At 38.1% G+C, this 12,070-nt stretch overlaps 1 protein-coding gene, 1 long non-coding RNA gene and 4 other non-coding genes across 6 annotated transcripts; 4 read left to right on the top strand and 2 right to left on the bottom strand.

The window, feature by feature from the left end:
- Positions 1–78: 78 nt before the first annotated feature.
- Positions 79–211, bottom strand: LOC146493616 (U11 spliceosomal RNA). Its single transcript, XR_014872165.1, has one exon. It is a non-coding gene; the product is annotated as a U11 spliceosomal RNA (small nuclear RNA).
- Positions 212–3,409: 3,198 nt separating this feature from the next.
- Positions 3,410–8,588, bottom strand: rab42a (RAB42, member RAS oncogene family a). Its single transcript, XM_085148389.1, has 2 exons — positions 8,215–8,588; positions 3,410–6,392 (listed from the first exon to the last, which is right to left on the bottom strand). Exons 1-2 carry the CDS (start codon positions 8,427–8,429, stop codon positions 5,951–5,953), a joined length of 657 nt encoding a protein of 218 aa, XP_085004515.1. The 5' UTR covers positions 8,430–8,588; the 3' UTR covers positions 3,410–5,950.
- A 471-nt stretch (positions 8,589–9,059) lies between these two features.
- Positions 9,060–11,554, top strand: LOC146493611 (uncharacterized). The gene is made up of 6 exons (XR_014871903.1): positions 9,060–9,191; positions 9,930–9,980; positions 10,228–10,286; positions 10,462–10,505; positions 10,786–10,854; positions 11,021–11,554. It is a non-coding gene; the product is annotated as an uncharacterized LOC146493611 (long non-coding RNA).
- On the top strand, positions 10,018–10,155 carry LOC146493614 (small nucleolar RNA SNORA16B/SNORA16A family). Its single transcript, XR_014872153.1, has one exon. It is a non-coding gene; the product is annotated as a small nucleolar RNA SNORA16B/SNORA16A family (small nucleolar RNA).
- On the top strand, positions 10,583–10,713 carry LOC146493613 (small nucleolar RNA SNORA44). The gene has a single exon (XR_014872159.1). It is a non-coding gene; the product is annotated as a small nucleolar RNA SNORA44 (small nucleolar RNA).
- On the top strand, positions 10,887–10,958 carry LOC146493612 (small nucleolar RNA SNORD99). The gene has a single exon (XR_014872157.1). It is a non-coding gene; the product is annotated as a small nucleolar RNA SNORD99 (small nucleolar RNA).
- Positions 11,555–12,070: the final 516 nt, after the last annotated feature.

The following is a 12,070-nucleotide window of genomic DNA, read 5'->3' as shown; positions in this document are numbered from 1 at the left end:
ACGCGGGAATTATGTGTATTATCGCCAATAACGAACATGTATCCCAACATGGTTTGTTTTCCTGTTGACAATAGATATTGGGGCGCCAAGACATGTGATCATCGGCAGCCCCAGAAGTAAAAATTATGCTTCCGAAATCTCTTGATGGCGATTCCGCAAAAGAAGTGGAGACCCCACCTCTCCTGTGCCAAACATGGCAGAAGCCCTTTTTAACAGCTACGCCGGACATCCTGCGAGCTCACCAGAGGTAACCTATTCTTCACTCAGGGTTCATGATGTATAACCCTCAAGTTGGCACAGAAAACTTTCACAATATTTTGTATAACTAAACACGACAAATCAGCCCTTTATCTTTCATTTATATATTTATATAGTCAACGGGAATAAAAACTTGACCGTATTTGGCTATTTAGTTTTGGACACCGAAAAGCATGATGGGTAAAAAGGGCGGGGCAATTGACATTGAATGCTGCCATTGGGTGCTACATGCACTCGAATTAATGTTGCATTCATGCAATGTGGGAAAGTCAATTACATGGTTACAATCGTAATCGTGAGATTTTGTGAGATTCTTTCAAGAGCGATTACAAAATCTTCACAGTTTTTCGACCTCTCCGTGAGCCTTACATAGATTACCGAATTTAATTGAAAAATAAAACTTTGTTATATTTAATTTTATCATATACTGTTTACGCTGAATTAAAAGTGAATTACACATCAATAGAAAGATCATAATACTGTGGTGTGTGTGTGCAGTGTTCGTGTTCTCTGTTGCTCAGATTCCCAGGCACAACTTGAGGACCTTTACTAAGTTATCTGAATAGTAGCATATACGATCATATACATTTAAGTATTGCAATGATCTTTTATGATGTTCTCATAGCTGAAGAAAATACATCTGCTGAGGCATCAGTAATATTCTAAAGCTAACCTAGTGTAATACAGGTCCTAATTCTTGGTTTGGATCGACCTCACCAACAACATTTGTCCAAATTTTTACCCTAACTACCATAAATTAATCAAATCCAGACAACGATGATGGTTCTTAAATCTGTCAGAAGAGGGCGCCAAATCCTTTTTAAGAAGACCATCCAGTCCAAACAATATTCAACGTACATCTATTTATTCATTTAATAACCAATATCCCTTATACATAACATAAAAATAAATAACATTTATTCAGTAATACTGTGGAACATGACCATCGGGGGATCAGAAGCTGTACTGTTGATGTTACATGGTAGAGAAACCCTACCTGTGATTATTTTGATCAGTTCACTGGATATGACACTATTAATTACATGGGTGATTTGTTTCTTTTTTCTGTCTTTTTTTAAATGTTCTTATTTGTTTTCTTTCTAAGACTGACGAGAGATAATTGGTATCAATAGCTGCTTTTCCACAACAGGAACAACAGTGACTATGACCTTTGGATGGACTTGCTATGTTGTCAAAGTAAGGAAAAGGGAAGAATTATTTGACCGACCAAAAAGTCCATACACAGAGGCATGTAAAAAGCTTTGGTAATACTTTTCAAAGTTTCAGTGGGCTACAAGGGGGTCGGGCTTTTAGAGCAGGACATTTCTGATTGGTTAAATAGAATATTTGGAGCATTTCATGCTGTTAGTCACCTCTGGCTCCTCTTGGCAATAGATGTTTATTTATTATGTTCCACGGAAATAGTTGGTTACTGATTCTAAAGCCCAGTTTGAGGGACAATAAAGAGAGAAAGCAGCAGTGGTTAAGTCAGTTAGAAGAAAAATGTGTACTGGAGAAAAAAAGGTTATTTTCTTTTTACCTTTTCTTTCTACAGGTGTTAAAGTCTAAAGCACAGATATACAGATTCTCTGTGGTCAGTAAAGAGATAGAACTGCCAGTTTTTGTATTCCAAAAAGCTGCTCACAAACTAAAATATAAAAATGTTAGGTTTTGGCTCGATTGACCAAAAAATAGTTCCAGAACGATAACTCCACTTACATATACAAACTGAAACATTTACATATTGGTGAACTTTATGAAGCTAAATTATTGGGCCAGAAGTGAATAATGATCTTCTACTATTTATGTTCCTATATAGAAAAATTAAACAGAATTTTGGTGATATGTTTAAACATAAAAATACTTTGTGGAAAGTAAACAGGAGTTAAACAGCACAGCCAAGGGTATGCACAGTTTGTAAAGCAAGACAAACTAGTAACACAGGTTTTCATAAACTGAATAGAGCTACCGTTTTCCTTTTTGCATTAAAAAAGATGCTAGAATAGCTTTGGATTTCAGTTTAACATATATTATACAAATAATGCTGAAGCTGAATCCAAGTGTAATATAGTAAAAAGGGATACTAAACCAATAAACTAGTGATGCTTAAGGAACGATAGGAAGTATGTGTTTTACAGCAAAGCTACATTTAAATCATACGTTCAACAAAACTGGCAGAATGAAATATATCTATTTGAAGATAGAATAATTAAAGATTATTTGTCTACATGTGCATCCCCTGGAACACGTTAGGTTGGCACCAAAAGTTCAATATTTAAATCATTTTTTCGGGTTTGGAAAAAGTCAAAGACAAAAATTAAGATTTTGTAAACTAAGTGCGTGTCTGCTACACGATTCAGCTTAATGTCTTCAAACTATGAAGTCTGTTTGGTCAGAAGTGTTCGCTGCTTGGTGTTTTTGCAGTTCATTTGTTGAAATAAGTCAGATGGAGACCGTCATTACCCTAAGCTATGCTAACTGCCTCCTGACTCCAGAACACTAGAAGATAATGTCACATCAGTCTTGTCATCTCACTGGGAAAGAGAGATTGGAAAGAAAGCAAATAAGAATGTTTCCACAAATTGTTTTCAAATAACACAGAGAGAAGCTAGAGTTGGACTGAAAGTTAGTCATTCACCTTCATTGTAGTAATATTACTACTTACAGTAGTGCTGTTTGTGCTGTAGTTGATTTATATATATATATATATGTATATGTATATATATATATATAAGTTTTCAATTGGTCTTTTTATCCCATAGATTCAATCTTTCAAAATAATACTTCTTCCTGTCTTTCCAGTGTTTTCTTCCCGACTACACGAGTCTGTAGTCGTCAGTAACGCTCACAGCACAGTGCTAACACACAGTATCATACAATACAATGTAACCCTTAGAGGCAAAAGTGAGAAAGGTAGTTGTACAGACTGGTTGGTTTTCATTCAGCACGATTTCAAGGCTCGCCACCCCAACACTGTATTCCTCACCTATACCAAGAACTCAAAATGATAACAGTTGATTGTCAAACAAACACAGACTTTCACCAGGGAAAAAAAATGCAGTTTGAATTAGTGCAAAACAATAAATGAAAAATGAAAGGGGATTGCAGAAATGAGTTAGAATACATTCCTTGTCAAATACTAAGCTGCAACCACATGATGTACATTTTATTAACTGTCTCAGACAAATGAAAAAGAAGTGTCAGACTGGTCACATGAATGCTAAGTAAAAACATTAGAATGCATATTTTCTTGCTGTTTACAGTGTAGTGTGTGTTGTAGAAGCCCCAGGGAAAGCAAACTGTACGCAACAAGATCCAGGCTGGTAAGCAGCAAATTATTAGCCTCTAGAGCCTTAAAGGAATTCATGATCCTCTTTGTTAAAGGTATTCACTGCAGGTTTTGGAAGTCATGTGTGCAGACACCCAATCATTCTCCATTACAGCTGAATAAAATCTACAGTACATTAGTTAGTTAACAAACAATGTGAGCAAGATTACCTTGCACTTCTTAATTATATATAGGTTGGTAAAAATTCTGCTTTTGAACATTGATAAAAGGGATTTCTTCTGTTATACTTATATAACAGCTCTAAAATAAAATAGTCTACTACTGTAGCCCTTAAAAAAACAAAAAACATTTAATATTCTTTAGGATTTTGCTGAAAAGATACTGATATGTGGGGGCCAAAGAGGCAAACTAGGCTAACTCAGCATGAAGACTGGAAGCAGGAGTGACAGCTATCACAATAGCTAGCGATACTAGCGCCTCTAAAATGCACAGCTTATCTTCCTTGTTGAATCTGTGGTTAAAAAAAAAGTCTAAATCATCATTTTTTTCTTATTAATAATTCAGCAGGGATTCTGGAGAGAGTTTTTGAGTGTCTCCAGCCAGCAAAGAAAAACTAAAGTCACAACAAAGATTTGATCACATTTGTTAGCTAACAAGGAATTTTAGTGACTTTGGGTGTGGGTATACTGCAGCTCCGAACTGTTGTTTTAGAATTATATTTATGTGCGTAAAATCAGCGTGAGAAAATTAATAATGGGAAATTCCTTTGTCACATTTATATAACAGGTCTAAAAACATCATAAAAAACACAATAACAACAGAACACTTACATTAGTGACTTTGGAAAACAGTTGCGTATTAACAACTTAACTGGTTGAGTGCCTCCAGCTGTTGAAGAGTAATAGATAAACTTGGTAACTTCATATTTTAGTGGCTTTTCAGACACGGTTTAAACAAGAAAGTGCCAGTTTAGGGAACCAGTAGGCAAGTGATACACATACAGGAAAAATACACACAAACCCTTTTAGTTGGTGTTCAGAGGGAGGGGTTATAAGTTGTTAATTGAAATTTTGTCTGTTACATTTTTTGACAACTTTAACTGTGTTTTATATAGCTGTCCAGAACAAAAACAGACAACAAATGCTCTATTTTTTTGATTCTGTTTTGATCCAGCCACAGAACATTACCAAGGGCCACCACTGTCCCACAGGCCGCACTTTGGCAACCATGAATGTAAACATAAAATTATTTTGCTTAAACATGTTACTACTCTCAATTCTTTATGCTAAGCTAAGCTAGAGCTTTTCTCTAATTCTCTAAGCACTTTTAAGGCCCTACAAAGAATTTTTATCAGGTTCATTTGTACAGCAAAAAGAAAATGAAAGCAAAAAAGGCAGAAAATGCAGCTAAATCCTTTGTCATGGTTTCATGACATGACATTTGTTGGGCTGATGGCCCAGATAAGCTGAATTAAAGCCAGTTTAGAGGCCTGCAATAAACATATCAAAGCTCATTAGCTTTTGCTGTGCATATCGTCTATGTCTATATCAATGGGGCATATTTAGACCTTAAACTTCCTTTTCTCACATTGCCACTTACTGCTATTGTGAATGTTGTATGTTACACTTAGTCTAATTACAATAATCTATGTTTATGTATACACTTTTACTACAAATAATCTCTACCTTTTTACAAAAAAAACATTATTAATCTATTCACAGAATGGTCAAAGGTCAATTTGGCATAAGTGCACACACAGCTTACAGTAGCAGGAGGAGCACATTGATTTAATATGGTGACACTTATTGCAGAGTGCACTGTTCACACTATGAATTAAATAGCTTTCAGTCACCTTTAGCTCTCATCTTTATAGATTTAACTATTATTTACAATGTTACAGCCACTTAAGACTGCAGGCAAAGCATTGCACAAACTTTTGACAAGTAGAAACCCATAATAGTACCATATGAAATGTGGATGATGCCAGACCATAATAGTCCATTTGTACTTTCTTATGCTCAGTAGTCCTTTAGCTCCATTGCTATGAAAAGGAGTACTGGCTACACTTTAAGCAACAACACCTGATCACATTGGCATGCTTTCTTTTTTTTTTTTTTCTTGAGCAAGATGAGGCTCAAAACAGCTCGACTCATGCTACATCATATCAAATGAACAATACAATACTTTCCCAACAGGTACACATTGGTATTTACTCTCGCATCCTGATTGAAAATAATGGTCTGAAAAATCAACACAGAAAGGGCACAAAACACAAGGTGAGGAAGTGATGGATGGTGATATCACAGGGTGCTAAGCCTCAGTGATTTGGTTTTGATGATCGGCTGTGAGACAAAGTGAGCTCTTGGTGTGATAGGATAGTGTCGGAACACAAAGACTTCTCAGTCAGCAGTGGCAGCTTTTTTCAGCTGATGGAGGGGCCAACTCCTCTTCATCCTCTGCAGAGTAGAGAACCTTGGCAGTCAGGCCGCTCTTCACGCCATCCCACCCATCACGGGTGACGATCTCCCCCATCTTCATCAGCTCGTAGATGTCCCTGGTCAGCAGCTCAAAGGCCCGGTCCACATTGCTGTTGCACTTGGCCGATGTCTCCACATAACGAATGCCCAGCTCAGCGGCCAGCTGCTCTGCCTCATCCCTGCTCACCTTCCGGTCCTTGTTGAGATCACTTTTATGGCCGATGAGGATGTAGACCATGTGGTGAGGCAGGATGTGCTCACTCACCTCCTTGTGCCATTCCCTCACATGGTCAAAGGTTTTACGATTGGTGAGATCAAAGACAAGCAGGCCACCTACAGAGTTGCGGTAATATGATGTTGTGATAGACCTGGTGGAAAGACACATTACTGGTGTTAGAAACCAAAGACAAACATCTCTAGACTTATAACTTCTAAATGTCTTGGACAGCTCTATGAACTTGGATGGTTCCTACCAGTTTACTACCCTTATACTGCTGTTTGTAACATCACAATATGAGTTTCATTTTTGTGGTGGAAAATTCATATCACTTGAGGTAAGTCCAAGTCTTCTCTTAAGAATTGCCAAAGCAAGTCAAGTCAAACCCTGAGTCAAATCAAGTCTTTGAAGAAAAGGGGTGGCTGTAGCTCAGGAGGTGGAGCAGGTATTCCAGTCTCCATGTCAAAGTATTGTTGAGCAAGATACTGTACCCAACTTGCCTGATGCGTTTTTCGGTGTGTGAGTGTGTGTAGGTGAATGGGACATGTATAAAAAAGCGCTTTGAGTGCTCAGTTACAATAGAAAAGTAGTCATAGTTCCCGTTAATCAGTTTATAGAAAACAAACTTAAATATTATAGCCAAAGTGAAGCTCAAATGTCAAGACAGCAGAAACTAAGATAAGATCAAGTCCCATTTGACACAATCCCAAATCAATTTTCACAGACTGTTTTCCAAGTCAGTCAAGGAATGTGGTTGCATGCTCTCTTTTAAGTCTTTCAACTGTCTATTTGCAAGCTAACCACTTAAATGACACAAGAATTTCCTTTCAAAGCTGTGTTACTGGTGTTTTACATTAGTAAGACTCATGGAGTTACATCTGTGCTTTAGCTGGCCTTGCCATTCAGATGAAACTACTTATTGAGACTGTGTGCTCAATATGAGGGGAGTTAAATATGTTAAAACTGAAGCATACTTAATAAATTGTGTAAATTGTGTACTTAAGTGAATTGTGTCAGGACCTCATTTATGATGGTAATATATCACTGAATGGCATAATACATAATTTGATAATAAATTTGGACCTCACCCAACATTTGGGACTTTTTTGTGGTCAAAGTCCATGAAATGTACAGGTCTAATAAATATATCCAAGTCATATTGCTATGGAAGGTCTGTTTCTCTTGGCTTCTTAAAAAAATTCTGTAATTTTATGAAGTCAAAACTTGCAATGTGAATGCTTAATTAAATGGAAACTAAACAATGCCATCAAGTGAAATAAAATACAAAAACACAAAGGATCCTTTGGTTCATAACATCTGGTGCATTATATCATTCTATTTATGAAAATATATGCCATACAGACTCTGATCTCTGCATTTGATGCTTTAAAAACCACAGATTCTACAACCAGATAGGCAGAAGTGAAAGACAAGTGAAGTGAAGCCTGGAGGAAAACACCCTCAGAGGCTTCAAAAGGGAAAGCAGATCTAAGAGCTTCTCCAGACACAGGAGTTCTTTATAGGAAATGATCCATGACAGTGGGCATGAAAAGCAGAGCAAGCAACAGGATAGATCAATGAAAACAACAACAAATAGATTTGGATCGGGACTTGTCATCCCCGCGAAGGCCTGGAAATTGTATATGAGGGAATCAAACTGGGGCCTAAATATGAGGAGGCTGCCCATCATCCATGAAAGCATGATGTAAGTCGCCGTGTCCTGTTGTTATACAGGTCAGGACATCGTAATATCTTCTATTGGCCTCCTTTCTCCGCTGTCTAAACTCATTTCATTACATGCTAACGAGACGGGAAAATGGCCCATATTCAATTTAAAGGGACTGAGAATAGTAGCCAAACACGACATTAAACCGAGGGCAATTATTTATTTAAAAATGTCTTTGAAGGACTATGGCTGTATACATATTTAGCTCAGATATATTCTATTTAAGATACATTTCACCTCATTATACCTGAATCGTTCCTGGCCAGCCGTATCCCAGAGCTGGAGCTTTATTTTCACCCCGGGTTCGATGTCAAGCGAGCGGGCATAAAAATCTACCCCGACCGTCGGGTCCGCCACATCGCTGTAAATTCCATCCGTGAAACGCTTCAACAGCGAGGACTTGCCCACTGTGGAATCCCCGAGTAGAATGATTCGAAACTGATATTGCCACAAAATATCCATGGCATGACTAGAGGGAAGATACCTGCGGAGTGAGTGTGTGTGTGAAACAAAGCCCTGCGCGCGGCGTGTTTACATGGAGCCCCGGTTGCTGCTACTGCCTTCTGTTCAGGAAGAGACGCGGAGCACAGAGCGGCAGCAGCAATCATGTGATAGACCTATGCTCTACTAGTCGAATATCACTCCAATAAACCCACTACAACCTCATCTGGCCTGTGTATGTTGTAAAATAATCTTATAGGGGTTTAAAAGCAGCAAAAACAGAACAATATATCTATATGAGGTCCGACTTGGCCATGTTTTGAACAGTTTCCTTAACCACCCCATTTATTTAATATATCGTCCACTATTGATATCACAAAACCTAAAACACGCAGTGTGTTGCTGTCCGTGGTTCTGAAGTAGCCTATATTCACTTCCAACGATGGTCTGGATTTGCAGCATATTTCTCTAATTGCACACAGTTTATTCTGTGCCGTTGTACTCTGTGAAAAATGCGTGGCTAGTTAAGTGTAAAACTCTATTGCCTGAGTCTAAGTAAACTTCAATAAATACAGCAGGCGTTGCTTAAAAAAAGAAGGAGGAGTGTGATACTACATATCCCACTATTCAACCGGTCCGCGTGAGTAATGCGCGCCAATCAGCGCGCCGCTGCCGGACATCAGTGTGAGTCAGAGTGAGTATATAAGAACAGCGGGCCTTGCCGCTTTCTCTCTTCCTCCTGTAGTCTTCCATGTGAGCGGAAGTCCCCAAGAAAGAGCTATGGTAAGCTTTATGCTGGTGTTGTCGATTATTAAGGTTATGTGTCCAGGTATTTAAATTAATTATGCGCAGCTTTTAAATCCAGTCCATCTTGACACAGAACTCATTATTTAGTTATAACATTAATATAGCGCTTTTAGCGTAAGTGAGTGAACGACCTTACGTTAGCTTGTATCTACAGCCATAATGCTTGAGTAGTTAATATTTTGGGATATGTAGTATAGTCTTGTTTTTATAATCAACACTTCTTGCTGACTTGTCATATCATTGGGAACTCGACAGTAGATGTACCTAGGCTTTAGTGGCCATGCTAAGGGTTAGCTATAGCTTAGCTTGCTGATAACTTAGCTTGGACGCTAATGGGTTTGTACCACGTGGCCAGGGGTGGATCTTGAGAAATTCTTAGGGTGGCATGGAAATCAGATTAGGTGGTAAAATCAAAGCCATTTATTTAAACGCATGCAGTTGTTACATACTTATGTATTATATATGTCATTATGCAATATATTGTTTTAGGATTTGTTTAATAATTGTAGTTTGGCTCAATATGTTAATGCTAGCTCATTTTAATAAACATTAGCCTTTAAGGCCTCTGACGTTAATAGCATTGATGTCATTGTAACAAACTTAAACTACCCTTAGAATCAAAATTAGACTAGATGCAGTTTGTTATGAAAGGTGATGGCACAGGCAACTGTTTTCAACACAACTAATCTTTAATCTTCTTTATTTTGTCTCTAGGGTCTATTTGAAATGGCAGTTCAACCTTGTTTCCCAATATGCAGAATGCAGGTGAGTCTTTAAATTAAAACTAGTTGTCCCATCGTGAAAAGGCTCCTATCGAAGCCGTTCATGCTCCCATGTAGCAGTGAACGGTCAAAAGGAAGCCGACATGAAGACTTTCACCGACGGTCGCTGTTCGGTTTTGAAAATGACTGCTACAGCAACATTTAGGGGAAGGACATTGATCAGTGACTTATCCCAGGATTAAATGCAAACTTTCAAAGAAATGTAAGTGATTTGCCTTGTCTTCCAACAGGTACTGGGCGACACCAAAGGTGCAAGGCCAAAACCATCAAATGAGAACACAACATGCAGGTAACTCTTCAAAATATTTCAGACAATCCTGGCTGTGATGACAAACTTGCCCTCACTGATCTAGTCTTGATTGAGACTTATTCTTCCTGAGCCACATTTATTAAAACTTGATGGGATTGACTGACTTTAATCAATGTTTGTTGGGGCAAAACGACTGACCAAATTTTCTTGTTAGGTGAATGGAGACCTGTCGTTTGTAAATGAAAACTGCTCATTCAGGTAAGAGTTCACCTTTTACTTCTATGTTTTGTAATTTTTTTTTATTTTTTTTTTAAAGGCCACTTATGTCCCTGTTCTAGCATGCTATCCTAAGGGTCGGTGCTTGTTTGTAGCGCCATGCTCTCCAAGTGCATGCAAGAAAACAGGGTGGTCTTTGACTGCTGTGGCCACTCTGTGCCATCAGCAGCCACTCAGCTGTCCTACAGACGTCTGCTAGAAAAATAGACTAAGCTAACATGCAACTTGTGATCTCACTTTTTTTTTTTTAATTGAACTTTAGGCGTCTATCCGCTTGACCTCTTGGTGTTGCAGAGCTGTAACGAAGTGCATTCACATCTGTAATTTACAGGTATGTTGATGCTGAAATTGGTCAGTGGTTATTTTGATCTATGATGACCTTAATACATTGTTGACTTCTGGATGAAGCTTGCGGATATGGGACTGAGATCAGCGCATAATGAGAATGTTTACAAAAAGTTTCTGAATTTGGCTAACCTGAGGTGTTTATTTTTCAGGTATGGTGCTACGTTGGGAGTGTCGTGACATTTCCATGAGAGAATGCTGCCAACTTTCCAGCTAGGTACAAACACTACTGAAGAAAACCAACTTGGATCGGAGCGTTCTTGCAGCTGTGAAATGCATGAATCAGTTGACCTGGCTCTTTAACCTCCTAAGACCTGAACTCTACCGTGGCATGCATTTTTAATTTCTCTTTGATATTTGGGCCGATTGGGACCTGATGAATGTAAAAACAAAGAATTGCCAGATTTTTTTTATTTTATTTTTCAACCTAATTTGTTTCCAAAAAAAAGACCCACATATGAGGATATTCATATAAAATCTCAATAGCAGCAGTAATAGTAGCAGTACAATGTCCTCATAAGTGGATATCAGGCCCTTGTAGCACAAAATTGAGTATTTTAGTCTAAATAAGCCAAAATGTGACATCCACATATGTGGACGCCAGGTCCTAGGAGGTTAAGGGCTGAACCTAAGAAAATGAACCCTGTGTGACGATTGCAGATTGTAATAAAGCTGACTTGACTACCTCTGGAAACTTGTCTGTAACATGATCAAAAGAATGGAGACATTGAACTATGCTACAAACCGTTTGTAGCACATTTATTTACATTAAGGCCACAACAGTACTGTGGTGGTAGAGTGGCATCAGAAACAAAAATAAGTTTCTTTACAACAGTATGCCACAGGTGACAAACCCTGTGAAAGTCAATGAGGAAGCTGGAGTAGAAAACTAATCACACCATGCTGTATGCCTGCAGTAGGTCACCTAATTGGAAACCTCAAGACTTGGAGTTGTACAAATAGCAAAATAGGTAGACTATAGTCCCAATTATTGCTGACCTGTTGCAATAAATGTGAAGACGTGAAGCTAAACTTCAGATATGATCGTTAATGAATTAAACTTACAAGATGGATAATCGGGAAACCCATAACTCCCATGTTAAACCAGTTTCTAAAGTGCTGTTGTAGAAATGAGTGACAACTGAAGTTAACCACTCAAATTCATAGTTCTGTGTTCTGTAACATTTATAGGAAGAGCAAAA

Source organism: Neolamprologus multifasciatus, chromosome 22 (genome assembly GCF_963576455.1).
Source record: "Neolamprologus multifasciatus chromosome 22, fNeoMul1.2, whole genome shotgun sequence".
Taxonomy (NCBI): Eukaryota; Metazoa; Chordata; class Actinopteri; order Cichliformes; family Cichlidae; genus Neolamprologus; species Neolamprologus multifasciatus.
The sequence above is the reverse complement of the archived record's forward strand: the minus strand, read 5'-3'. Positions and strand labels throughout refer to the sequence as shown.

Coding starts and splice junctions, on each gene's coding strand:
- rab42a (XM_085148389.1), bottom strand. CDS start 8,429: ATGGATATTTTGTGGCAATATCAGTTTCGAATCATTCTACTCGGGGAT. Junction 6,393..8,214: donor GCTGGCCAGGAACGATTCAG/GTATAATGAGGT, acceptor TCTTTCCACCAG/GTCTATCACAACATCATATT.